We start from the raw sequence: 12,819 nt of genomic DNA, 5'->3' as shown, positions 1-12,819 counted from the left end.
TTAGCCAAAGCACTTACACCGCTGGTGGCTCCCTAGACGTTCCTCACATTATCATGCAGGGCGATGCGAGGAGGAGAAGAAATGAAAACTACTTTGACGATATTCCCCGATCAAAACTGGAGAGGCAGATGGCCCAGGTAAGGTGTTCAAAGCGTCTGTGATGTTTTTGTCTTTCTCACCCATATCAAGTAATGCATTCCAGTTTTGGACAGTTGCTTACAATGGGTGCCTACTGTGCACCACGTAACTGGAATTTTACCATTTTATGCCATGACTTTCGTTCTCTGCTCAGTTGAACTAGAATGAAATGGACCTTTCTGGGAATGGAATGTATACACAGATCCCTGTTATCCATTTCTTTACTGAAGAAATTATGTCTGATCTCTTGGCACCCAGAAAGTCTTTGCCCTAAAGGGAGTAATACTGTGTAAGAATCAAATCATAATGAAAAAATAAATCATAAAAGTCTAGATTATAGAATGTAAATTGGTCAGATGACAGGGCAAAAGTTGGGGGTGGGAGAGTATTAACTCCGAGAAATGTGGTTCGTTTTCTCCCAAGTTTACACATTTGTGTAGAATTGTACAATGGGGACTAGTTGCATCCATCTCGTACTGTCACCTTGAGTGGTTGAAAATGATGCTGCTGCCTGACACAAATAACTGAAGAGAGAGGTCTGTCCTGTTCAGACCTTTCCATGTTTTGGGTATGGATGTCCGTGTTTCACCTGTCCGCAGATTGCTGCTCAGGAACTCAGGTCAGCCATAACCAAATAGTGGTGCTCTTCCTAAAGCACATTCAGATGGGCAGCTAGCTCTGCAGTGTCACCCCGAGGCTCAGAGCTATGCATTTGTTGACAGCTGTTGGCAGAATCAACCCTTTTCATCCTCATTCTAGGTTCAGACTGAGCGTTGAGAGGCTCCTCTGCCTCCCACACCTAAGATGAGAATCTTGAGGTGAAAATTTGACTGCAATTGCGTTGCCTTGGTTGTTAAATATTTTCCTCAGCTGTTTGGTGAGATACTGTTTTTTTAAAGCCTTTGGTAAACATTCAGTGCTTGCCGCTCACGAAAGAAAAATGTGAAGAGAATGTTCTGGGAGCCATGGCTATTCTGCCTGCATATGCCCTGGAGAGAAGGGGTCTGAGATATTGTGTCTCCTTTCAACTTGCTCACTATCAAATTGTTCTCAGGGTTCTTTGTGCAAAGAATAGCAATGTTGGGATTATGGAGAATCTTTTATTGAAGGGAGGTGGAAAATGTGGGAGAGACAAGAAAAGAATAATTTTCCCTCTCTTTCTTGTTAAGTATTGTCTTTTAATCCTTATTACTGTTTTCACTGATGTTTTTTTTAAATAAAGAATCTAAAAGCTTTTTTCCCCAAGATGTTCATACATTTCCTGCTATTTGTTAGTACCTGTGGATCACATATGTGGTTAAATTGCTCTAATGACAGTATTTCAGAGACATGGTTTGTTTTAACCTTGAACCATGTAGTCTTTATGTATTAATGCAAGCTGGGTCTTTCCTGGACCCTTTTCTTCCCTGAATAAGGGCGGATCATCCATTAACAAGCATTATCTGTTATTGACTGTGCCAAATTCAGCAACAGAATCACCTGTCTGAACTGCTCATGTAATTTATGCGAGTTCTCCACATAGTGCAGTTTTTTTCAGAGAGGAAATTAATTACTCTTTTGCCTGAGTATGCACACTCAGAGGTAATCTAGCAATTGCTCCCTTATGATCTTTGTGAGATTCACAACCTAGGGGCAGTATTACCGTCTGAAGAGCCTAGATCTTTTTCTTGTCATTCCAATCAGAATGCATCCCTTTCTGGAATTGCCTTGCCCTTGAGAAAATTGAATGAACTTTTATCTGGCCAGGTGAGAAAGGCCAAAATGCACAAAGAGAAATGAGGTAAGCAGTGGATGAGTTGGGGGCTATGGGAGGTCTGTGTGAATGTGCTTATTTCCCCCCTGTGTACGGTTCACAATGATCGGATGACTGATGGAGACCTAGGCCTCCATCAGCAGCCAGGAGCTTATTAGAAGCTTTCTAATATCCCACTGCTCAATACAGCACTTTTGCTGCAGAATAAATAGGAGATGGCACTACAGGAATCCAATCGATAAGAAAAAGGGATTCTGGGATTGCAGCTCTTTAGGCTGTGTTAATTGCAGTTTTTTATTTGTCTTGAGACTGTTTCCCAGTCTAGAAATGCCAGAAATCGTGGAGAAATGAATGGGTACCTTTTAAAAAATAGAACCATTTCAAAGCTTTAACCTGTCAAAATATGAAATACTCGGTAATTTTGTTGTTGAACAGTTTTATTTATGTGACTTTTTCACCACTCAGCCACCCAATTGATGTTTTTTCTTATTCTTCTGCTTCTGGTCATTTGCTGTAATAATTTTTGAAATCCGTTTGCTTTTTTTTTTTTTAGAACCCATCCAACTGTCTCTAGACCACATCTTCCCCAATGTTATGCCCCTAGCCAGTAAAGCTGAATTCAAGTCTTCTTCCTAAGGGCTTGAATTAGCAATTTTAGCAATTCAAATTCCTGTAAGCAAGCAGCTCCTTACACCTCCTTCCAACCAGGAGCTCAGTCCCTGAGGTTCCTTCCCAAGGGGTTTCTCCCAAGGGGCTTACTTGAGGTTGGGTAACGCTTGCCTAACCAGTCTGTTTCCCACTAAAAGGCAGAAGTCCACCTTCAGGCTTTCTTACTTACTTACTAAAAGAAAGGAAAACGCAATTAAAAGAAAGTCACCTGGACAACTCCTTGTTCTCAGAAACCCCTTTACTGCTTCAAGTTTACCTGAGCCCCCAGAAGAGTGATTTGGAATTCTAGCCATAGGCCGGGAACCTTAAGTTCTTGGTGGCTGCAGTAATTCGTAGGAGCATAGCTTTTTCCCAGCAGATGTGGAAGTGCTTTAACTTGAAAAACCAATGCTGAAAGTTAAATTGAGATAAATTTAATGTCCATTCCACCTATTAAATTTGTTCGTTAGCAAATATTTTTTTAAAAGGTAACACAGTGTTTGACTACTTGTTTTCAATTCGAACCAATGTTTAAAATACTTGTCTTGGAATCCAGAGGATTTTAAATAGTACGGGTATTGTTTGCTTTTATTCTGATGTAAGCAATATTGTGGCATCAAATTGTCTTAAATAAATATGTGAGAAACAAAATCAAGTTCAGTACTGATAGGATTTTTGAAACCATGAAATGTAATGATGTAAACACATCTAAACAATGGATTGCCGATCATGCTGAAAACACAGCTTTCTAGCCTATAATTCTAAATTGGACTCAGCCCAGAAGTTCTGAAAGGCTCCCCTATTTCCATGTCCCTAATAAATAAATGTTGCATTCACATTTGTATAATAATACCTTAATGCGTATAGAGCTTGCTTTTAAATTTCCAAAGTACTGTCACATCTGTCATCTCATTTTAGCACAAACAAGGTATCCTACACAACTATTTATGTGTGTGTAGCACATGGCAGATCAGCTTTTAAGACCAAGTTCTGTGGAGATGAGATAGTAAGTGAAAATATGAAAAATAATAACAGAAGGAGGAAAAATATTTCCAGTATTTAGGACCTAATTGCAATATTTAGAAATTTTCTTGAGTGATATTTAGGAGAAGTCAAAACATTCTTAAAATGAATAATAAATGAGAGTAACGGAATTAATAAAGTTTAGAGACCACATTCTCCAAAGTTACGAAAAAAGGAAATGGAGTTTCTCAAAGTGAAACGTATAACCATTTATTTATAACCAAATACTTATGGAAAAATGAAATAATACTTCTATTTTCACAAAATAAAAAAGACTCCTAAACAGTAAGAGAAAACCCACACTACAGAAGTTCTTGTGTTTTGAGTGCTCTCATCTAATTAGAAATATCAATATTGCCTGAGGCAGTTACCTTACCTGATGCTTAGAAACAGACATTATCCACATTTCAAAGACTGGGAAACAGAAATTATGTGACTTGGTGGGGGTAGCACAGCCAGAAAGAAACCAAATGAGAACTTGCCTGGGGCAATATGTCAGGCACTAGAAAGGCTTTGTCTAAATTGCTTCTAAATCACTAGAAAGTTGATTCAGTTGAAAGTCTAATATATCTTGATCCAAACAGTATTACTTAATACGTACGACTAGATCAATTACTTCTTTATTTGAAAGCACTTTACATATTATATTAGTTCTACAAATGGTCTTTCTTTTGATTCTGTTAGAGGAAGAGAAATGGAAACTGGGTCACATAGAAGCCCTGCCATGGCCCCATCCATGTCTGAAATTCCACATGCAGTATCTTATTTAAACCTCACAGCAGCCCCTTCTATACTCAAGGAACCCAGCTGGGTGAGTGCTTTGCCTTGCAGCTGCTACATGGCAGAGCCAGGACTCAAGCTGTCTGCCTGACCATGTCCTGTTCTATGGCCCCTGATGCCCGGTGGGCTACTTCTATTTTAAAATGATATAGAATATCTTAGTAACAGTTCAATACATACTAATTTCCCATATGCTCTAACAGATTATACATACATAGGAACAGTGAGCAGAATGAGGATAAAATTGCTAGTTGTTCAGTGGAAACTTACTGAATCAGCTCATGGTTCTCACCATAAAACCTTTTTTTAAAAAAATGCTTAATTTAAACAATTTTATTTTATTGAAGTGTAGCCAATTTACAATATCATGTTAGTTTCAGGTGTACTATGAGTCTGTTTCTGTTTGGAAAATAAGTTCACTGGTACCTCTTTTTTTTAGATTCCACATATAAGTGGAATCATATGATGTTTGTCTTTCTCTGTCTGGCTTATTTCACTTAGTAGGATAATAGTAGTAGTAGGATCATCTCTAGGTCCATCCATGTTGCTGCAAATGGCATTATTTCATTCTTTTTATGGCTGAGTAATATTCCATTGTGTGTATATAACCACATCTTCTTTATCCATTCATCTGTCAATGGACATTTAGGTTGCATTCATGTCTTGGCTATTGTGAATAGTGCTGCTGTGAACATAAGGGTGCATGTATCTTTTTGCATTATGGTTTTCTCCAGATATTTGCCTAGGAGTGGGATTGCTGGGTCGTATGGTAGCTCTGTTTTTAGTTTTTTTAAGGAACCTCCATACTGTTCTCCATAGTGGCTCTACCAATTTACATTCCCACCAACAGTGTAGGAGGGTTCCCTTTTCTCCACACCCTCTCCAGCATTTATTGTGTGTAGATTTTTTGATGATGGCCATTCTGACCGATGTGAGGTGATACCTCATTATAGTTTTGATTTGCATTTCTCTAATAATTAGTGATGTTGAAGCATCTTTTCATGTGCTTTTTGGCTATCTGTGTGTCGTCTTTGGAGAAATGTCTATTTAAATTTTTTGTCCATTTTTTGATTAGGTTATTTGTTTTTTTGATATTAAGCTTCATGAGCTGTTTATATATTTTGGAGATAATCCCTTGTCTGTTGCTTTGTTTGCAAATATTGTCTCCCATTCTGAGGGCTGTCTTTTCGTTTTGTTTATGGTTTCCTTTGCTGTGCAAAAGCTTTTAAGTTTAATTAGGCCTCATTTGTTTATTTTTGTTTTTATTTTCATTACTCTAGGAGATAGATCAAAAAAGATTATTTGTAGACTTTTTGATGCTGGCCCTTCTGACCAGAGTGAAGTCACACCTCATTGTAGTTTTGATTTGCATTTCTCTAATAATTAGCAATGTTGAACATTTTTTCATGTGCCCATTGGCCATCTGTATGTCTTCTTTGGAGAAATGTCTATCTAGGTCTTCTGCTCATTTTTTGATTGGATTGTTTGTTTTTTTGATATTGAGCTGTATGAGCTGTTTGTATATTTTGGAAACTGATCCCTTGTCGGTTGCATCATTTGTAAACATTTTCTCCCATTCTGTAGGTTGTCTTTTCGTTTTGTTTATGGTTTTCTTTGCTGTGCAAAAGCTTTTAAGTTTAATTAGGTCTCATTTGTTTATTTTTATTTCCATTCCTCCAGGAGATGGATCTAAAAAGATATTGCTGCGATTTATGTCAAAGAGTGTTCTGCCTGTATTTTCCTCTAGGAGTTTTATAGTATCTGGCCTTACATTTAGGTCTTTAATCCATTTCTGCATTTCTGCAGTGTTTATTTGTTGATCCTCTTAGTGGAAACCCTTCCTGCACATTTGGTAGAACTCTGCCCTCCTCCCATGTTTGTGAAAAGCTTTGTAGGTAGCTGTGGGGTTTACTGCATATACAGAGAAGTTCTTGCCTGTGAGGGTTTCTCCAATTAGTGGATGCTGTTTCCTTAGCAGCATCTTCAGTTGGAGTTTTGATTTGGTTTCTTTCAGGCTGTGTGACCTGTACCAAGTCATGCGATTTCTCTGAACTTCGGTTTCCTTGTCTCTAAAACATGGATAAAGACTGCCTGGCAGGCTTGTGTGTGTCAGATAATTTATGTTTAAGTATATTCTAAACTGTAAATCACAATGTATATATAGATAGATAGATGATATGACTATCAATTCAGATATATCATCTACCTGTCCCTAATTCAAAGGTCCCTGATTCATTGTAGGGTCAGTTAATGCCAAAGACATTAGAAAGGTAAGTGCTCAGATGGTTGTAGCATTCTATAAAGACCATCCTTTTGTTCCAGTATTATTTCCATACTTAGAATGTATATTGAGAATGGAATTGGAATTTTCCTCATTATTTTAATCGTATAAATATGAAGGCTGCCAAGGAGCATCTTTCATGATGGAAAAGGGATCTGTGAGATGATCACAAAGCCAGGGGAAGCAGAGGAGAGATGGAAGAGTCCTCTGCAAATTCAGCATACAAAAGTATGTAGCAAAGGATATCTTACAGTAATAACACGTTAATATTGTAACATGGTAAGAGAAAACATTAAGTGAGAAAGAAAGGATTGTTTTTGACTTAAATGAACTTTAAAACTTGTTTGAAGTACAAAGTACACAAAATTGTTAACTAGAAAGCATGGATAGCCCCAAAATCCATGAGGCAAACACTGAGCCAGCCTCTGAGAAAGAAGGGAGTAATTTATTCTTCTGTATTTTCTCTGGGAAAGGAAGCCTGGTGTTCCTAGAAATTCTACCCACTGCTCTCATGGAATTTACAGAATCAGCCTTCAAAAAATGGTACAACTGTGTTGAAAAGAACGGCATTTTACAAAGCGACTTTTCCCCAACTAAACAAGTTTTATTACTGAGTTACGTTAGATTTTTTCAAATGTCCATGAGTTAGTGGCTAATTTTTAATTTAGATTTTCATCACCTCACCACTGCTCAGAAAAGTTCAGCGTGTCCGTGACTTCAAAATTTTTTTCCGTGAAGGTCTAAAGAGCAGCTTCTAATACTTAAGCACAGACAGATAATACATAACCCAAAAAAGAAGGTTAAGAATAAATTCAGTAAGCTCTTCCATCAGGAGCTTCCGATGTGACAGCTTGTTGAGTTGACAAGCTAACACACCAGCTTCAGTGATAACTTGGGATGTTGATGATATCTGTGCCCTGTTTCAAGCCAGGAACTCTGGACCGTCCACCATCTCTGCCCAAAGGCATCATGCCAAGCAAAAGTGGAAAAAGGTGCTTTCATACTTGGAATTTAAACCTGATGTGTTGTATACCTAGTTTGTTAATGTGGACGGTTAACTGCCTTTTCTCAAAATATATGCTCTCCCTGTACTACAAAGCTACAGTAATCAAGACAGTATGGTACTGGCATGAAAACAGAAATATAGATCAATGGAACAGGATAGAAAACCCAGAGATAAACCCACGCATGTATGTCACCTTATCTTTGATAAAGGAGGCAAAAATATACAATGGAGAAAAGACAGCCTCTTGAATAAGTGGTGCTGGGAAAACTGGACAGCTACATGTAAAAGAATGAAATTAGAGCACTCCCTAACACCATACACAAAAATAAACTCAAAATGGATTAAAGACCTAAATGTAAGGCCAGACACTATAAAACTCTTAGACGAAAACATAGGCAGAACACACTATGACATAAATCATAGCAAGATCCTTTTTGACCCACCTCCTAGAGAAATGGAAATAAAAAGAAAAATAAACAAATGGGACCTAATGAAACTTCAAAGCTTTTGCACAGCAAAGGAAACCATAAACAAGATGAAAAGACAACCCTCAGAATGGGAGAAAATATTTGCAAACAAAGCAACGGACAAAGGATTAATCTCCAAAATATAGAAGCAGCTCATGCAGCTCAATATCAAAAAAACAAACAACCAAATCCAAAAATGGGAAAAGACCTAAATAGACATTTCTCCAAAGAAGATATGCAGATTGCCAACAAACACATGAAAGGATGCTCAAGATCACTAATCATTAGAGAAACGCAAATTAAAACTACAATGAGGTATCACTGCACACCAGTCAGAATGGCCATCATCAAAAAATCTACAAACAATAAATGCTGGAGGGGGTGTGGAGAAAAGGGAACCCTCTTGCACTGTTGGTGGGAATGTAAATTGATACAGCCACTGTGGAGAACAGTATGGAGGTTCCTTAAAGAACTAAAAATAGAATTACCATACGACCCAGCAATCCCACTACTGGGCATATACCCTGAGAAAACCATAATTCAGAAAGAGTCATGTACCCCAATGTTCATTGCAGCTCTATTTACAATAGCCAGGACATGGAAGCAACCTAAGTGTCCATCGACAGATGAATGGATAAAGAAGATGTGGCACATATATACAATGGAATATTACTCAGCCATAAAGAGAAATGAAATTGAGTTGTGGTGAGGTCGATGGACCTAGAGTTTGTCATATAGAGTGAAGTAAGTCAGAAAGAGAAAAATAAATACCGTATGCTAACACATATATATGGAATCTAAAAAAAAAGGTTCTGAAGAACCTAGGGGCAGGACAGGAATAAAGATGCAGACGTAGAGAATGGACTTGAGGACACGGGGAGGGGGAAAGATAAGCTGGGCCGAAGTGAGAGAGTAGCATTGACATATATACACTACCAAATGTAAAACAGATAGCTAGTGGGAAGCAGCTGCATCGTACGGGGAGATCAGCTCGGTGCTTTGTGACCATCTAGAAGTGTGGGATAGGGAGGGTGGGAGAGAGGCTCAAGAGGGAGGGGTTATGGGGATATATGTATGCATATAGCTGATTCACTTTGTTATACAGCAGAAACTAACACAACGCTGTAAATCAATTATACTCCAATAAGGATACTAAAAAAAATTTTTTTTAAGTTTATATATATGCTCTCCCCTTGACAACTTTGGTGCTGGAAATTCCAGTATGATTATCGTCTTATGGGCAACATTGAAGTGTTACCGTCTATCCTGTACCACAGTCAAAAAATAATAATAATAGGAAGAAGTGGGAGAATCACTCAGATGGAGTCGCTTTTACGTTTTGATACTCACGTTACAAGTCTCAGTTCTTTCATTCTCTGTCAAGTCCATCAGTGAGGCACATTAGATGACCAGGAGTTTGTTCTGACTGACGCAATCAGACCTAAACACCTCCACTCTCTCTGCTAGGGAAGCTGTGATGTCTCCACCTACCCATCATGTGCTGGTACTTAACCAAGGAGAATGTTTCCAGTTAAAACCAGATCACGGATTTTTTTTAAAAACATGAACAGAAAGGATCCTATTTTCAACTGAATAAATAATAAATCGGACAATATATAAAAACCCTGTTTTAGTGGAATTGACCTTGTGATATTTCATGGTGCCTTAGGCTGGCTGACATTGAGTGGCATGTTTGCAGAGAGGCACACCAGGCTATCTTTTTCCACTTGTTAAATTTTTGGAATGTTTCTTATTAGATTCAGTCCAGTTCTTGGGTCCACAGGTCAGTGTTGGCTCTTATAATCTGACCTTGATATGTTTTCAAGGGTAGGAGAATTCTCTTCTTTTCTCCTTCTTCCTTTTCTTTTTCCAGTATTAAAGAAAATAAAGGGAAGGTGTTTAATGTCTAGAGGAAATGGGGCTTCTTGTGCGGTCCTGTCTCAGTTACGTCCGTTTATGTATGACTAAAGTAATAAATCAGTAGGGACTCTTCTGAATGCATGCAGGTAACAGAAATCCAACTCAAGATGTCTTAAGCAGAAAAGGGCACATACTTGGGTCATTTTTGGTACAAAGTCCTGGTAGCCTGGGTTCAGGTGCTCATATGACATCTTGGTCTCGGGCTCTTCATGCCTTAGCTCTGCTGTCCTCTGGGTTGGCTCTTTTCCCAATCAGGCTTTCTCTACATGAGGGGAGTTTCAAGTCCAATTCCTGTTAAACTGGAACCTGTGAGAAAGAGGGCTTATCTTACCAAGGGTTCCCCAAAAAGCCCCAGAATTGAGTCCCACTGGTTCAGATCGGGCTGGTTTGGCTCTTTTATGTGTCCTGAGCTAATCACACAGGAGAGGAGCATGTGTGTGTGTGGTGTGTGTGTGCATGGTGTGTGCGTGGTGTGCATGTGTGTGTGTGTGTGTGTGTGTATGTGTGTGAGAGAGAGAGAGAGAGAGAGAGAGAGAGGTGCGATTAGCCAGGCATAGGTCACATGCCTGGAGATGGTTTTAGCTCCACCTGAACCACAGGAACTGAGGGATGGCAAAGAAACTCCTCCTGTGGACAGGCTTTCATGAGCAGAAGTGGCCATGGTTTCTGGGCAGACAGAAATAGCAGTGGTGGACACCTGATTAAACCCATTCTGACATCCGAATTCCAAGAATATCTGATCAACAATTGTTATATTACATGGGTATTCATTTCATTTTTGCATACTTGATTTGATGAGCTTTTTTAAAATACCAGATTTGAAGTAATGAGGTTAGAGTTAAAAATTCTGTCTCTGATATCTGATACCTCTGTAACCTTGAACAAGCCTCTTAGCTACTCAGAGCCTTAGTTTTCTCTTCCTCAAGTGAGATTAAGGCCCCCTCACATCGCTGTTGTGAGGCACAAATAAAGTAGTAGTTGTCACAGTAGTTTACAAAGTATACAGCTCTACGTTTGGGTGTTTTTAGAAATTATTATTATTTTGAGATAACTCTAGCTTCCTTCTACACTATGCTTTTTCAACTGCAACTGGGAATAAATGCATTTTAAAGTAAAGCTCATAATATTTAGCTGTGTTTTACAAAACTATTTCTGTTTTCCAGCTGGTAGGCCCCAAACTAATACCTTTCCAGAGATGTGGAAACAATAGTTCTTAGGATTGCAAACACTGCACAGGAGGTTCCTATCTGTGTTATAACCTAGTTAGCATTGGAGCTCTTTGGAGAGGATTTATGGATGGTATCCATACTTAAGTACTTTTAAATACTTTATGAGTTAACATATATTAAAAATGTCATTATATATTAAATTTTATTTTATTTCTCTTATAGTAAAGTGTATGAGTGCTAGGGGTGAGGCCTGACTCTTCCTTATTTTTTAATTCCCTGTAATAAGCATTCCATAAATACTCGTTGACCAGATTACTTTACACAGGTATTAGGCACCACAAAACCACAGGTTCCCAGGACTCCAGCTTAGACACAAACTGGGATGGTCTCAAATCTTTTAGAGAAACAAACTACCTGGAATAGTAGCATATCATCTGCCAAGCTTAGATCTGGTAGTTAGTTCATTGTCATTATCGTCGGAGCCAGCACTGATTAATACAACTTTAAAATGAGGAAACTGAGGCTCGGAGACTTTGTGTTGTTGACCCAAGGCCACAGAGATTGGAAGAAGCAGAGCCAGGATTTGAACCCAGGCTGTCTAGCTTGAGAGCCTGTGCTTTAACCACTGTGATGATGAACACCCTGGTTGTGTCTATAGCAGCAGACATGACACATTCTAAAAATTCTAGAACCCCAAAAGGCTTCAGTGCATTATTTTTTTAGTCCTTTGACAAATTCTGTTACTAATATCTAATACTTTATGTAAGTGCAAAGTTAGTAGAGAATTGAACCTCTAAGGTGGTGTGGATAAACATTGTATTTAAAGAAGATCCTTTGCTCTTGACATCCAACTTTTCATTCTTTGCAAATCAGGGGTAGCAAACAATTGCTTCACATAACCAGTTGTGAAATGTTGTGACCACCCCCCCTTTCTGTATCGGCCTCTACTTTGAGGCTTGAATGTAGTATCACAAAAATTTATAGTAACTTGCAATATCTACATGCATTTATGGCTAGAGGATCCTTTTGTGCTTCTGTTAATGAAAAGCAGAGAACTTTAGGGTGGGAGGGGGCCAGAAAATGTGTCTTGATGCAGCACCCCTTCTAATACATCCTTAATAAACAGCCACAAGTTTATTCCTGAACTTGTCCCTGTAAGGCAGTCCCCACTTTGTGAGGCAGGCAGCCCCATCATCGTCAGAAAAGTTCTAATTAATAGAACTCTTGCCTTATACTGAATTGAAAGAAGCCTCCTTAAAGCTCCCATGTAGTTAGTTAATGCTATCTTCTGAAAACACGAAGAGTAAATCTACTCCCTCTTGCTGAGAATAGTTCTTTAAGACTAAAGACAATTTGATGTCTTCCCTTCACTATATTAACCACATCCACCTCTTGCCAATAGCATTCTGATAAGTGGGACGCAGGCTACACAGCATCCAGATTCCCCAGCTCTGGGCATGTCAATGCCGTTTTAGAACTTGGTCAATGCTCAATGTATCAGTGATCCTTCCCAACTATGTAATATGCTGCTTTTAAAAGTGTACCTCAAAAAAGTGTGCCTTTCAAGTAATTCCTCCAGTGTATTGATTTCAGTGCTGAACAAGGCAGAACTGAGGAAAAAGTTCTTCTGGTAG

The 12,819-nt window shown here is 38.7% G+C and overlaps 1 protein-coding gene across 1 annotated transcript in view; it reads left to right on the top strand.

The window, feature by feature from the left end:
- The first annotated feature begins 14 nt into the window (after positions 1 to 14).
- The window catches only part of ANKS1B (ankyrin repeat and sterile alpha motif domain containing 1B), an 82,937-nt gene continuing 70,132 nt past the window's right edge, over positions 15 to 12,819 (top strand). Inside the window, exon 1 of the mRNA XM_022599860.3 lies at positions 15 to 137. Within this exon, the coding sequence (XP_022455568.1) occupies positions 54 to 137 (84 nt within the window). The 5' untranslated portion in view covers positions 15 to 53. The remainder of the gene's footprint in view (positions 138 to 12,819) is intronic.

This window comes from Delphinapterus leucas, chromosome 11 (genome assembly GCF_059928025.1).
Source record: "Delphinapterus leucas isolate spDelLeu-1000000601 "Yukka" chromosome 11, BTC_Dleu_Yukka2, whole genome shotgun sequence".
Taxonomy (NCBI): domain Eukaryota; kingdom Metazoa; phylum Chordata; class Mammalia; order Artiodactyla; family Monodontidae; genus Delphinapterus; species Delphinapterus leucas.
Note: the sequence above shows the minus strand (reverse complement) of the source record. Positions and strands in the feature narration are given on the sequence as shown.